Genomic DNA, 15,965 nt, shown 5'->3' on the forward strand with positions numbered 1-15,965 from the left:
CACAAATAGATTTCTTTCCAGGCTACCTTATTTATGATTCCTCCATTTTCAACGACACCTTCAGCACCGACAATTACCAGATCCACCTTCTCCATGATGTACCTGTTAATAGAAATGCAAACCACGGATTGATCGGTTCAGCACGATAAAGGTGAACTTGACACTTCTAGGGTTGACAAGCAAAGGTTTATAACTTCTTCTGGTTTGTAATGCTCGTTGATCGCTACTGCAGAAGACACAATCCTTACAGAGGTATCCGCCGTTCACTGCAACAGTGATGGGGGTCCTTGAAGTCTGCCTCACTGTCAAATAGCTTAAAATGCCAGTGTCTTCCTCCATTAGGAGTCTAATTGATCTTTTCAGTCTAACCCAAATAGGAAGGGCATTTGCATGCATCGGAGTTGTACAGTTTTGCCAATGAACCACAAGTGGGCCCCCTCCAAAAAGCAACATTAAATAATAGTTTCTCCTTTCAGAGAATGATTCCAAATAGCTTTTTAAAAAAATGAAATAATCTTACCCGACAGCAGCATCGAGAATGACAATCACTGGAACATTCAGCTTTTGAAGGGCTTCTGCCATTTTCTTCCTATGAAGATATATATTTAAATGTTACCAAAATATTAATCTACGTTCGAAGCCTATGCTGCACATTAAATTGGCAAATGAAATCCGATTTCGACATTGGTTTTGGAGCCAGTGCTGTGAGCAGGGATCTGCAAATAACCGGATGTCTGGTGGAAGGTTTAATAACCAGGCAGTGCATCAAATGTAATATACTAATGGTGTTTCACACATCACATTTTCAAATAGGATTTAGGGACTGTTTCAGTACCTCCACTGATATAAATATTGAATACTGAAGGGCATAGGGAGAGACAAGGCCCTGAACATGGTCCGTCCTTTTTCATCGAAAAGACCATATTTAGCTTGCTTTGTTTAGTTGGAGAATCGAAGGGGAAAAATAACCTTAAAAACGGGATATCCAGGAAATGTAGATTTGCACCTGCAACATCATGAGTCAGTGATTTTATGTATTCACTTATAGACTTTATTAGTTTGGCAACATTACTGTTTGCTGCCTGTAAAATGTGAGCTCCAAGAGGACTGATGTAGGTGGGCCCTATTTGGAGTCACTCTATGATGCCAACCTTTGGGTGCTGACGAATGTTCGGGAGGTTTTTCAGAAACACTCTGGTGAAGGGTAGACAAGACCACACCAGTAGTGTCTGAACAGGGTGTCCAACAAGTTTGTCCAGTTAGTGTGACTGAGCAGTATACCTTGACTGCCAGGAGTGGATAGGTTCGTATCGAGGTACAATTAGGCCTCCACACAAAACAACAAGCCACACCACACACGCCAAATAAGTACTAGAGTAAGAAAAACCCCAAAGTAGGAATAGCAAAACAATACCCATTTAAAAGGACAGTTGCACACAGTGAAATATTACACCATTTACAGGTATTGACCTGAGAGAGGAAAAGGGTAAAAACAGGCAGACCCCAAAAGTCAGAAATCGAGTTAGTAACCAAAGGAGGCACAGTACTGGGGGAACAAAGTTCACACACAAATCCCAGTAGCACCAAATAGTTACAAAGATACACACTGTACCTACAATAGGCACACATTCTGGGTTAAGAGCAGTGGTGTATTATTCTGTAATAATATAAAATCACTAGCCCACTTCAAAATTGCATCACTTGTCCTGAACTCTCAAGGGCCATAAGGGAGGCCAAGGAAAAATGACCAGAAACAGCTAAGTACCAGTTCAAGTTCCCAAAAGTTCTACATTCGGAGTTAAAAGGCTCAACCTAATAGTTCCCCTGCAGTTACATGTAAACGGTTACATGTAAACGGGAAGTACAGTGCAATAACAGTCTATAGGAGAAGTGAAAACTACCGAGCTGGGTAGTCTTGGGGGCCCCCACAGAAGAGTTCCAGAAACAAAGTGATGTCAGAGGCCACTCTTGTATTACAGTGGTGGTCGGGGGTGCACAAATAGACACTGCATGGAGCCAAGCGACTCTGGAGTAGTAGGAGACCAATGATTGGAAAGGGTTATAAAGACTGGGTTACCTACTTACTGAGCTGGCTGCAGTGGAAACACATGTAAACATAGGGTGTGTACACAGGTAGGTTGTGCCATCTGGACTGGGACAATCTAGCATGCATGGGGTCTCCAGAGAGTGCCCAAGGGTACCAGAACGAGCCCACAATGAAGAAGCAACCTGTGACGATGATACGCGAAGAGCAGGGCACCCCTGCATCAACGAAGCAGGCAAAGCGGACCCAACAAGAGTCACAGGCACCTTTGGGGAGAACAAATGATGCAGAAGACTACCCAACATGTCCCACAATGAGTAGGCTCCGGCTGATTAGCAGTAAGCTACTCAGGACTCCAATAAGAAAGCAGGGTCCCTGACCTCAAAGTTTCAACAAGGACAGAAGGCTTCCAGGAAGTACCAGAACTGTAGTCGCAGCTGAAGGATTGAAGGATAGGAGAGACCAGCAGAAGGACAGCAAAACATTTTCCAGCAATGCGAAGTTAAGCGAATTCCATAGCAGGACAAGCACCAGCCAGCAGAGCAGGTCATGGCAGCACCGAAGAACTGAAATTCGGAAAACTGCATTATTCCGAAACCTGACACCAAAAGTGACCTATGCACCTGTCGCCGCCAGAAGTCATCGAAGGGCCCCAGGGGTCTTACTTCCACAGGCCAAGCCTTTAAGGAGCCCACAACCGGTTTTACCTCCACAGGACTTCTATACAGTCAGATAATTAGTCAACCAAAGGAAAGCACTGCGAAGAGAAAAACAGCGGCAATCCAAAAGACGTTGGTTCCTTTTTATTCTTGGACTCAGCCTCCCTGCGGCTACTTCTTCCAAAGGGGGGTCCATCCTTGGAGGGAATCGTCAAGTCAAGCCAAGAAACTCTGCCACTTCGCCTGCCAAGGCACCTAAGCTAATGCGACAAGGAAGAGCATATTCTAGCCTCAGGAGTTCTCCAGGGGTCCCAGATTAGTCTTGGATCCTGTTCTCCTTTGGCCTCTCACAAGAGAGGAGGATCTCCGCCCCCCTCTCACACTCGGCTCCGGCTTAAACGGCAAGGAGGTTTGGGTGGGGGAGCCGGGCCCTTTTTATTATTTTATCTGTTGGGTGCTGGGTGTAAGTGGCCGATATTTCTCCCGCCCGTTGGGGCGGGAGAAATATTCTCAGCCACTTACACCCAGTACCCGCCATAATTCTACGAGCATTAGGCACCGTTATTATGGCGGGTGCTGGGTGTTAAAGAGCGCCTGCCCTGTAACACCCAGCACCCGCCGTAATAACGGTGCCTAAAGCTCGTAGAAGGCCTCTTCTACGAGCACAAGGCTGCGTTATTACGGCAGGTGCTGGGTGTTACAGAGCAGGCGCTCTCTAGCACCCAGCACCCATACCTGCCTGCATTTGAAAAACAAAATTCCTGATATTTATGCCCTGCCCACAGTGAGTCACACAAAACCCTGCCCATTTTCACCTGGCTGTGCCCACATGTCAGAAAGGTAAACTCTGTTATAATGTGATGTGACATCAGAAATTTGCGGTTCAAATTGGAATATGCATATTTCATTAAATTGCCTTTTCACAACCACCCAAATTGCATTGGACAAAAGGCATTCACCTTCCATAAAATCAACACTTTAAAATGTGCACATGTAAACTCCAAGAACCCAAACAAAGGGATTTCCCTGAATTTTGCAGTACCGAAATTGGACATTTCACCTTAGTTGTTTTTCATCAGGTTAGGTAGGGGGGCACAAGGGGCATAAGGGGCACTGCCCCCCGCCCCCCAGCAACGCCACTGGTCATACAGTGAAGGTCATTAAATAAGAGCACATTATTGACACCAGGGTGCAGGACCAGATATAGAACCGTGGAGGGGACTCTGATGTGTGCCCCCCCGGCCTCCCCACTGCTGATGGTGGAAACATTGGGGCAGGGTCGGACTGGGGCATACAATTGTCTCGGGCACCAACTGAAAAAGTGCTCCACAGTAATTTTAATTCAGCAACACTGGTCAAAACTATTGGGCCAGTTTGATGAGTTACTGGACTCCAGTAACTCATCAAACTGGCCCACATTGGCCAAAAAGGTGGCTCAGTTTGACCCAATAAATGGGCCCACTCAAGCATTTTGCATTCTTGGTTAAGCCATGGGCCTATTGCCGTATATAGGCTAGTCCGAGCAGCCTGAAGTGGTGCATGGAGGTTAGCTGCCAAATTTATCACGAAGCAAGCAGCCAGAGCCAATAGGATGCTTTACACTGGCCAGTTTGCGGACTGGAACCATGGGGGCAGCTGCTGGACTCCTCCCACACCTCCCAAGAGGCTCGGGCTCACGTGTTTGTAGAGGCGAAAGGCCCCAACACTGTCCCAGATTGCTGGGCTGGGTGTTGGCAAGTGGCTCCGCTGGAATTTGTTCGGCTGTGGATTCTCGATGCCCCCCCCCCTCTTCCAGAGTGAGTGTGCATTGTTGTGGGTAGCTGGTAAATGAGTTGCTTTTTGCCTATTTTGTAGGAATTGGTCTGCAGTGTAGAGGAAGATTAGGCACAGAGGACCTTCCCACTTGATAACAGCCCTGAGAGGTAAGCCTAGTCCAACGTTTTATTCTAAAAATATCTTGCAGCAAACCTTTACATTTTACAGACATTGCACTGATGTTATACTTCAGGAGGTACATAGAAATCATTTCTGCATTCTTGCTAATTCTGTATCTTGGGGTACAGCTAATTCTGGTAACATTCAATATAAGTACAAAATTGCTAATCAAATTAGTTCATTTGCTAATAAAAAAAATGTTAATTAGCAAAATCTGCTAATCAATTTTTTAAAACTAATTTATGCTTTGCTCTCAGGTACTTTGGGGGTGGTAGAACCTTTTATAAGGAAGCTGGCACGCTTACCTGAATCTCTGCAGGAGCGATGGAGTCCTCCAGCACTTCCCCCAATTCCTACTTGCCCAATACTGCTGGAAGGATTATCTTTCTGTTTAATACGGGGGGCTCTTCATCCTGCTCTTGCAGGGGCGCAGTGCCTGGGGCATGGTGGGCGTCGGCGCGTGATGGTCGCTAAGAGCGACTAATGTCCAGGTATGTCTTCTGTTCCAGATCGAGTCTCTGGGACCAGTTGCTGCACTTGTTTTCTTGTGCCAAGGATAAGTTTAGGAAACCAGTTCACTCACTGGATTCGGAGTCGGCTTTGCAAGTAAGTTCAGATACCAGGTAAATATTGTATCCCAAGAAACCCAGTTGCCTCACTCGGTTAATTGTATTGGAGTTGCAACATTGGTTCGTACGAGTCTGAATGCGGAGAGCATGCGGTGAATGGAAAGCTTCTAATTGTACCTTTTGTCTTTTCTTTTATACAGGACTGCTCCGGGAGGCACTAAGATGCTGGAAGGCTGGAGGAGCCGGCGAGTGGACCAGAAGGGTGTCCAGTTAAAGTTTCGAAAACTAAAGGATCGAATGCAAAAGGTGAGAGTGCATTCGACCGAAAATCAAAGGATCGGAAAAAAATTTGAAATGTATTTTTTTTTTGTTGCTCTAGTTCAGCTTTAATATGGTGTTTTTAAACCAAAAACACGGGTTTGGGGGACACCCACCCCCCCCAAAAAATAAAGAAATAAATAAACAAATGTCGATCCTTTTTTTTCCGTTTGAATTGACTCGACCCTTTTGTCATTCGATCCTTTTGATTCGGTACTATGACCTATAACCGACCAGAAGTCGTTCAAGACGAAGACTGCACGCCGGAGATGAGTTGCTGCTGGCGGTCTCTGAGCGGTATCTTCAGTGAGCGGCAGAGAGAGTAGCAATATCCTGATGCGAAGCCTGCTGTTAATCACCTGTTCTATTCTTCCTTTCCAGGTGGCGGAATGCTGTGGAGCAACAGGTCGCGGGTGAGTGGTGCAGGAGCCCGCTGCTAATCTCTTGTTGTTCTTTCCAGATGCCGAACGATCGTGGGGACCAAACGAAGTAACAGGTAGGCACGAGGATTCCGGGTAAGCGCGTGATACAGAATTCCCACGAAGCGCGTGTTGGTCTCTGGGCGTGGCTTATATAGGCAGCCACGCTAAGAGACTAGACCACATTGCTTGCTTTGGGCTGGCACACACAGTCAATGTTGGAGGAAACGGGAAGTTCTCTTTAATGTGACTGGATGACGAGGTTTCTTTGGTGACAAGCTTCTGACTCTCAAAGCCCTCATCCGTAGCGCTCCTGCCTGCCTTCTCCACCTGCCACCATTAACCAAACATAAAAAGGGTCTGAAAGTGGAACCCAGACCCGTAACCATGACAGAAGCACAAAGTTATTGAACAATATTGGACTGGGCTGTAAAAGATAACATATGTTACTCCCTAACTTTTCTATTACAGGTTGCCCAGGTGGGGGGGGGGGGGATACTCACTCAGAATTACTTGTCTTGTCTAAAGAAAGCATTCTACCACCGTGCATTACTAATCTGCCTTTCTTTCCTAATCTATGCTGGTTTAACCTTAAGAATTTCCCTGCCATTTTCAATGCAGTTAGTGGAGTTCTTACTGAATTTAAGTAGTGTGTGGTACCACAGAGTGTATATATTTACCATTCTATGAATAAGTATTCCATGTGCAAAGTTTTATTTCTATGTATATTTGGTAGCAGAAGTAGCAAACCTTATTTTATATAAAGAAGCTGTGTTATCAGCTAACAGTGTGTGGACATTCCTTTATGGGGGCTTTGGGGAACACTGTACTTAAGAACCTGCCTGCATCACCTCCTGAAAGCTTAAGCCTGGCTGCTCGCCACGTTTTACCAAATTGAGAACCCTGCTGGGGTGTTCTGTGCCTTTACCATACGATATAGAGGGCAGTACAACAGATGCCCTCCCTCCAGTCTTTACACATGGCCTTATTGACTCCTCCCTCCCAACCTGAAACTACTACTGTGTGTTAATGTGAGATCTCTACTATCTCATCTATAGGATGTGAGAAACCAAAGGATGTCTCGCCTACTAGTCCCTGGGGATCTCTCTCTTAGGTGGCCAGGGCACAGCCATCGCCTTTGGATCCAGACCCTGGGAGTGGACGAGTGCGGAAGACTCACACCTAAGTGAGGGGTCTTTGGGGTGTGGTGGTCAGACAACTGATGGTGAGACACAGTATTCTCCCCGTTCACATACCCCATCCTATTTTATAGGATGTTCCAATGTCCCCCCTCTTTTCTACACAAACATTGGGCCGAGGAGGAGGGCGACAGAGTAAAGAGGCTAACCCTTACATATCTCATTGGATATGTCCCGTTAATCGGAACAGGCACTTGACTTTAATCACGTACATCTGATACCCTTTAGCTCGCCTCAAACGGATAAAAAGCAGAACATCGAGACACACTCTGAACAAGGTGGAACACGAGAAGGGGCACAACTTCTTGGGCAAAGGCGAACCTACTGGAGCAGAGTGACCAATAGAGGGACGAGAGCTGAGGGGAGAGAACCCCAGGAGATCCCTGCAGGAGGGTGTTGCCTCCGAAGAGCCATGATAGATATGCAGAGAAGGTTAAATCCCAGACAAGAAGACTGCATCGTGTTTCAAGGACGCCAGTGACCCTGCTGGGTGAACGACAGAGTTGGGGAGGCGAGGCCAAGCCTGTGGTATTAACCTTGACTCGTGAATTAAAACCGCAAAGACAAGAAAGGAATGCACACAGCCAGTGAGTTGGCGAGTGACATGAAAGGCTGGTGTGTGTTAAGGAAAGATTGAAGTTGCAACACCATATCTCGCAATTGAAGGCTGCACGTGTGTGCATGAGACGCGAAGGAAGGCAGACCTGTGGTGAACTTTAAATTACAGATAATATTGAAGCCAGTAATACAGAGTAGTGGAGTTGTCCGGCTGAAGGAAGTAGCCTACTCAAAAGTCTCTGCGAAATATGTGATATCTTGTTGTAAAGCAGCAAAGTTAACAAACTCTGAAATGCAAAATGTTCAAGATTAACCTAGGCGAAAGAGGAAGTTAGAAGGAGATTACTTCAGATAAAGATTTCTATGAACATTTTTGCTTGCGGTTCTGAACTACCAAGATCAAGAGACACAGGGGAAAATAAAATCAGAGTGTGAGCTGAAGAGAACGTCGAAGTGGTCCTGCGGAGATCTATGGTAAAAGCCTTGCACATTCAAAAGTCTTCGACATCAGTAAAAGGTCCAAGCCTGACTGAGGGAGACCAGAAGTGTGGGGAAGGGAATCCCTAATGAATGTGAATTAAGCTTGGGAAAGGCAACCCCTGCAAGTGCTGTGACTGCGTGGTCCGAGTCCGGCTGAGGGAGACCTATTTGAACTGTTAAAGCTTTGAGAAGTTTGAGCCCGATGGAGGGAGACCAACATGAACATTTTGTTGAACTATGAAAGAACTTTTTGTGAACTGAAATAAGTGACTTTAACGTGGAAGGCCAAGCGGTCCTCGACCCACATTTTGAACTGCCTTGTTTTTGAGAACCTGAGCCACAGTGTGTCATCGTGTTTACGGGGGGCTCCTTACTCTGTGATGTTCAACATGGGGAGGAGACCAGACTCAGCTATCTTGATCCTTTATGTTAGAACACTGATTTTCCTTTGCATACATATTCCCCTTTACACACTTTTTGTATAAGGGATAGGGCAGGCATCAGGTTTTGTTAGTATAGACCATTTTGATTTGACAAAGACTGACTAGGACGGTTTTCTTTATGATTTGATGGTAGAGACTACTCCCATCATATCTATAGGGCAAAGTAGGAGTTTTTACAAACCCTGAAAAATGAATAAAGGTTTTGAAACGCATACCTCTGGTGTCAATGTCATACTTGTGATACCATGCCTCCCTTACAAGGATCAGATAAGACTAGGACAAAGATGGAGTACGTTTCTTACCTTTGACGCCTGTTCTCCAGCATTGGTATCTTTCATAGATTCACATGCTATTAATATTCTTCGGTGACAGGCTGGGAATCCTCGGTTACCTTTGGGTTTCCCTTGCTGAAAGCAAAGAAAACTTTACATTTTGTAGGCTGTCACCATCTTTATGGGTTATTTTGGTCCCCCCAATGGGACCGCGAGTAGTTAGAGCACTAGCCCCTCTTCTTCCTCCTTGCAGATTCTGACCCAGTGATGCTGAAAGATCAGAGAGTATGAATGATTTTTACCTTATAGCAGAGGACAGAGGGTGCATGTGAGTCTATGAAAGATATTAATGTTGGACAACAGGAGTTAAAGGTACGAAACATACTCCTTCTCGAGCATTGGATTTTTCATAGATTCAGATGCTGTGTATACATTTAATGGCAGTATGCAGCAGTTGGAGGTTGCACCAAGGTAAAAAGCATACATTATAGCCCTAAACGCAAAAGCGTACCTTATTGGAACAGACTCTGCAAGACTGCTCTCCCTGTCTGAATGTCTGTGTTTGCTGCCTCTCCAAGCAATAGTGCTTTGTAAACGTATGCAGCACCAACCATGTGGCCGCTTAGAAAATGTCTGTGGTATGTGATGGGGACGCCCACCCACCATACCGCAGAGGCTGCTGTGGCTCTCGTGGAGCTAGCATGGGGTGGTGCGTGCCCTGCTGACATATGGCAGAAGGAAATAACTGAAGAAATCAACCTTGAGATGCCCTGTTTTGACAGGGATTTCCCTTTATTAGCTGGCCCATAATCGAGGAAGAGTTGCGTTGAACTCCTGAAGACCTTGGTTCTGTCTGTATAATATTTAAGCACTCTCCCGACGTCCAACAATAGGTCTATCTCAGCTGGGAGACATTGGTTTCTGGAAGAAAACTGCCAAGGCAATAACAGTGTTTGTGTGAAAGTCTGTAGGGACCTTTGGGATAAAACGTGGGCTAGTCACAAGGAGCACTTTATCCTTTTGAAATCTTAGGTATGGTTTGTTGATTGCTAAAGCCTGGATTCCTGATACTCTCCTGACCGATGTGATGGCCACCAGGAACGCTAGTTTCTAGGAGAGGTACCTGAGCTGGGCCATGGCCATTGGCTCAAATGGCTTTTTCATAAGGCATGCCAAGACTGTGTTCAAACTCTATTCCGAAGAAGTCTGTTTTGTTAGGGGAAATGTTCGAAGAGGCCTTTAAGTAACTACTTGACCACTTTATTGGTATATAGCGGGCTGCTGTTACTCCGTCTGGTAATCCTGAGATGGCAGCCAGGTGTATCCATATGGACATGTGGGCTTGGCCCTGCTTTACCAAGGAGAGAAGGTATGGAAGTAGCTCCTCTGGCCTGACCTGGAGTCGGGCGATGTGCTGGTTGGTGCATCGCTACCTTTCACACCATATACAAAACCTTTTCCACTCCAGGTTATAGGACTTGTTGGTGGAAGGGGCCCTGGCTGCTGATAAAAGGTCTCTGCACTCCTGAGGTATTGTAAGATTTCCGAATTCCGTGAAATCAGAAGCCACGCTGTTTTGCGCAGGGACTGTGGATCGTGATGCACGACTCTCCCTTGGTCCTGTGAGATGAAGTTCGGGTGGTTGTGGAGCCAAATCGGCTGATCTGTTAAGAGCTGTATAAAATCAGAGTACCAGGTCTGGCAGGGCCACTCTGGGGTGATGAGAATTACCTGGCATGGGTGTGCTGCGATCATCTGCACCACGTGGCGTATGGCTGGAAAGGGGGGGGGAAAGTGTATGCAAACAGGCCCCCCATCGACCCCATCTAAGGGGTCCTGCTGGCATACCTTTTGCACTTTTAGTTGGGACTTGGGGCAAACGACTCCACCAATGGGTGACGTCACCATTGAAATAGCCGCTGTAGGGTATCGTGGCCAAGTTCCCACTTGTGGCTCAGGACACCTGCCTGCTGAGGCGGTCCTCGGTCTGGTTTTGGACTCCTGGGAGGTGAAATGCTTACAAGGATATGCCATGGACTATTGCCCAGTTCCAGATGCGTTGTGCTGCTTGTGACAGTGTCTTGGACTGTGCCCCTCCCCCCTCCTGTTTCCTGAGGTAGTACATTGTAGTTTTATTGTCCGTCAGGACCATGACTGACTGTCCATTGAGCACTGGAAGGAAGGATTTCAGAGACCATCTTACTGCCCTGAGCTCAAGGACCGTGATGTGCATAGATTTCTCTTGAGCCGTCCACAGTCCCCTCAGTGGAGATGGTCAACATGTGCCACGTACCCTACCATGGATGAATCTGTGATGAGTGTTGTGTGAGAGGGTGTTTCTTGGAATGGCTTTCCTCTGTTGATGCTGGCTTTGTTCGTCCACCACTGGAGCCATTGCGTCAGCCTGGCTGCAACTTGCACCCTGTCCCCCCCAGGTTCCTGAGATCTGGGACTAATTTTCCATAAGGAATTCCAGCAGAGGCTTCATCTGGAGTCTGCAGTGCGGGATTAGAGGGATAAAGGACACCATGGTCCTTAAGAGCCACATGTAGTGGCGCACTGTTAGCCACCCTTCTGGCTTGAAGGTTGGGACCAACGCCATGAGGGTGCTTACCGTTTCTCTTGGACTTACCATGGCTTCCCCTGCAGAGAATACTGTGCCAAGAAATACCAACTTCTAAGATGGTCGAAGAGATGGTGTTTTTGTAATTGATGGTAAACCCAGATCCTGGAGGCGCTGGACAGTCTCCCACGTGGAGTGTTCTGCTTTTGCCATGGTGGGTGCCTGTACCAGCCAATCGTCCAGATAGGGGTAGACATGGTCGCCCTCCCGGCAGAGGCTGGCAGCCACTAGTGCGAGACACTTGGTCAATGTGCGAGGTGCTGATTTTAGGCCCAACAGTAGCACCCGAAACTGGTCATTTCCTTAGGGAATATTTGAAAAATAATATCATACCGAATGGCCTTGTAGTGCGCAATGAACCTAGATTATTTCTAGAGGACAAAGAATACACCACCAACTTTAGCTACATCGCTACCAAGTGCAGTCGGGATTTGATGGTATTGACTATCACCACTGCACAAAGAATCAGCATTGATCTACAAAAAACTTTTGACACAGAAGAAGCACGATTCAAAAACAATCCTCTACTGATTGACATAGAGGCACAACTCTCCAATATCAACAAACAATTCGAACAATTCAAGGTTAATACCTTGACCAAGAAATCCAATAAATTGAATAAAGACATCAAAGATTTTAAGACTGAAATCATATACCCATACACGGCCGAAGGGTATATTGAATCCCTCAAGAAACAGAGTGGGGGATCTCACTCCTCGCCCAGAGGCAGACGCAACAGAGTTAACTTCTCTGGATCAAGCAGCTCTGGATCCTGAAGTGGAGGCTCACAACAGAATCTTCCACTTTTTCAGGCATACCCTTTTTGGCCAACCTCAGGGCCCTTACCCACCACCGTTCCCCCCTTTTTTAGGCAGAGGAGGACAAGGCGGAGGATGGGGACCACCGCCCTGGAACACACCCTATCAAGGACAACGAAGACGCCCCAGGAGACGGAGGCGATAGTCCAAACCGCTGATAATAATCAGCTACCATTTATAATTTGGGCAATTTTCATTTAACTTCAGGTCAATTTTCTCTTCCAGAAAAGGGCCTCTCTTTTGTCCCCACAGGTGACACAGATTGGTACAGAACTGAAAATGAGTTACATCGATTTTTTCGTAATATTAGACTCCGGGTCTTCTTCCAAGACCACACTGATCAAGAGATTGATCCCGATACGGGTCTACATCCCAAATCGTCTTTTACACCGACCGATAGTCAAACACCTGATGATTTACTTACCTTTGAGAAATTCGTACTAAAGGACATTAGAAAATTAAAAAGGGCCAAACACACATCTCAGCAGAACCTAACCACTGGCGAGAGACGAGCTTTGAAAGACCTATCCAACAATAGGGTCATGATTATCAAACCGGCTGACAAAGGGGGTAGCATTGTCCTGATGACAATTGATCAATATACCAATATGATTATGACTCTACTAAATGACATAACCAGCTACCAAACTCTCAGGAAGGACCCCTCCACAGATATGAAAACAACAATCTCGGAAATGGTCGCCTATGCTCGAGAGAGAGACTGGATTACAGAAAAAGAATCCAATTTCCTGACTACATCCTCTAACCGCACACCGTGTTTGTACGCCCTCCCCGAAATTCACAAAAACATACACGACCCCCCGGGGAGACCTATAGTTTCAGGGTGCGGTTCCATCTTGGAACCATTAGGACAATTCATTGATCATTTTCTCAAACCTCTTAGTAGTAAAACCAGATCATACCTCAGAGACACCATGCACACTATTCAGGTTTTTGAAAATCTGCCATTTAACAGTTACCAACAGATCCTGGTAACTATGGACATCAAGGCACTGTATACCTCTATACCACAGGACAGAGCCATAGACTGTGCATATGAACATCTCATTCGTGAATATGCCGAACCAGGATCTTTTCGTGTCCCTCCAGAATTCATTATTGAACTACTAACCTTTGCCCTCAATAAAAATTTCTTCACCTTCGACAATCAGTACTTTCTTCAAATCAAAGGTACAGCTATGGGGGCTACTTTTGCCCCTAGCCTGGTCATTTTATTCATGGCCTCTTTCGAAGACCAATACATCTACAACTCGATTAACCAATGGGAGGCTAAAATCTCCCACTGGCATCGTTACATAGATGATATTATTTTCATTTGGACAGGAGACGTTACATCTCTCCAAAATTCCCTAACATGGCTTAACTTGTGTGATAACAATATTCAATTTACTATGGAGTATAACACAACCTTAATACATTTCCTGGACCTTGAGATCTCATGCCGTTTCAATAAACTCGCGTGTAACCTTTTTAGAAAACCAACTGATCGCAATACTCTTCTGCATTATCACAGTGATCACCCCCAACACATCAAACAAAATCTTCCTTACGGTCAATTCTTGAGGATACGAAGGAACTGTACCCACCTGGAGGACTTCTATGCCAATGCAGACGCACTTGGCACTAGACTACGCTCACGTGGTTATCCCACAAGATTAGTCAACACTGCTTCCAAAAGAGCGAGATTCACGAACAGAGACTCCTTGCTGACAACGAGGTCCAAATCAGTCACACAGAATAATGAACGACTTACCTGTGTGGTCACACATGGTCCTAATACCTTTAACTTTAAAAAAGTCATTAAAAAGTACTGGCCAATAGTGAGATTGCAACTGAACGAGGAACCTATACCCAGATTCGCCTTTAAGAGAGCAAAAAACATTAGGGAATATCTAGTGCATTCCTCGTTTACCAGGCCCCCACCACGAACCGGCCTTTGGGATTTACGCAAAACCACGGGTCATTACCCCTGTGGTTCCTGCTCAGTTTGCAGACTCACAAAGAAGATTCTCGCATTCAATATTGGCACACAACAGTGGACTTTGAAACACTTATCCAATTGTAAAAGCAACCAAGTCATCTACTGCATCGAATGCCCATGCGGCCTTCGTTACGTGGGACAGACTATGCGAAAAGTCGGCATCCGCATTTCGGAACACCGTTCCCGAATTCGGTGCAAAAATCTCACATCCCCATTGGTTACACACTACCTGGCGAACCACCACACCCCAGACGATATGCTATGGTGGGTCTTGGACAGAATTCATACTGGTCAGAACATACCGATTAGACTTTCCGAATTGGAAAGAAGATGGATCTATAGACTAGATACACTAGCACAGGGTCTCAACGAACAAACTCCTTATTGAAGACTTTGAGCTTCAACACCACCCCAGGGGCTTGATTCCAACCCCCTTTCCTGTTCGATACTAACATCAATACCTCCAAAGGATGCCAACACCCATTCCACCCCAGACATGACGAGTCCCCGTGGATCCTGTCTCCCTGTGGCCCAACAGTTTCTTTGGGGTTCAGTTTCATCTATATTTGTTGAACAATTGGCTAATTTGCAGCAGCTCCCTTTATTCGATTTTCTAGGAACATTTATGGCTAACTATAGGCTTACTACTCCTGTAACATCTACATCTCACAAACTGTTCCTACCGTTTAGCCTGGTACCAGCCTATGGCCCATCTCTTAGATTTTTCCTTCCTGCACGGAGCACGCAGGGCGATTAATAGGCCATCACTCGCTTTCCAGGCTTTGATTTCCTTTCTAGTCACGAATGAAGCTCGTGACCTGTTCCTCCCGCCCCTTTCGTGCCACGGTTGGTTGGACCCAACACACACCCACCTGCCAATCACATACCTTGGCAGGTCCCCATTGGGCTTTACGTAATTTCCACGTTGGATTTCCGGTTTCTCCAAACCAATCTTTTTAACGTAGATAACCGAGTTCAGCCACTGCCTGACGCGCGCCCACACCCACCGGTCAATCATTCTGGAGGCAATCTCCAACTGGACACAGCACGAGTAGCAGGGGTTGTTTCACCTTGTTTGGGAGACATGCTCAACAAGGTCGCCAGGACAAACGGTCTCTCCTGGTTTTCTCGCTCGAAGTAAACCGCACTTTATATGGCAGCCTCAGAAGCAGACACTTCGCGGCTCTCTGCACGCTCTATTTTGCTTCCAGCCATGCTTAAGGAACGTCGTTATCATCCTACCCAGGCAAGTCCTCTTACAATTTTGGGACATTCTACTATCATGTCCATCAGTACAGGGCACATGTCAGACATCAGTTAACAGCAGCATGCGCCCCCCCCCCCCACCCCTTCATTCCTTTTCCTTTTTTTTCAGTTCAGGGGTTTGCCTTTTGGCCTTCATCAAATACGACAACGTTGTAGATGTTTCTAGCAATCTAGTAATCAAGTTTGCTCCTCTCTGTAGGTAATTTTCCGAAGCAGTAGCGCGCTTTGGAACAGTGTCGTAATACCAAGCGGGTACTTCACCCGCCAACAATTCGAAGTAGACACAGACGTCTCCAGTGATCGAACACTTGTCGACATCCACTTCTTCATTTCTTCTCTTCTTTCCTGAGAAGATACTAC

The 15,965-nt window shown here is 46.2% G+C and overlaps 1 protein-coding gene across 3 annotated transcripts in view; it reads right to left on the reverse strand.

Moving 5' to 3' along the window:
• EIF2B1 (eukaryotic translation initiation factor 2B subunit alpha) overlaps positions 1-15,965 on the reverse strand; it is a 169,078-nt gene that overhangs the window by 20,580 nt on the left and 132,533 nt on the right. For 2 of the 3 annotated variants that reach the window (XM_069619686.1, XM_069619688.1), the window contains 2 exons: positions 521-589; positions 27-102 (listed from right to left, as the gene is read on the reverse strand). In XM_069619686.1, the coding sequence (XP_069475787.1) occupies positions 27-102; positions 521-589 (145 nt within the window). The remainder of the gene's footprint in view (positions 1-26; positions 103-520; positions 590-15,965) is intronic. The other variant, XM_069619687.1, reaches the window with a different exon arrangement.

This window comes from Ambystoma mexicanum, chromosome 10, assembly GCF_040938575.1.
Source record: "Ambystoma mexicanum isolate Mex_15411 chromosome 10, UKY_AmexF1_1, whole genome shotgun sequence".
NCBI lineage: Eukaryota > Metazoa > Chordata > Amphibia > Caudata > Ambystomatidae > Ambystoma > Ambystoma mexicanum.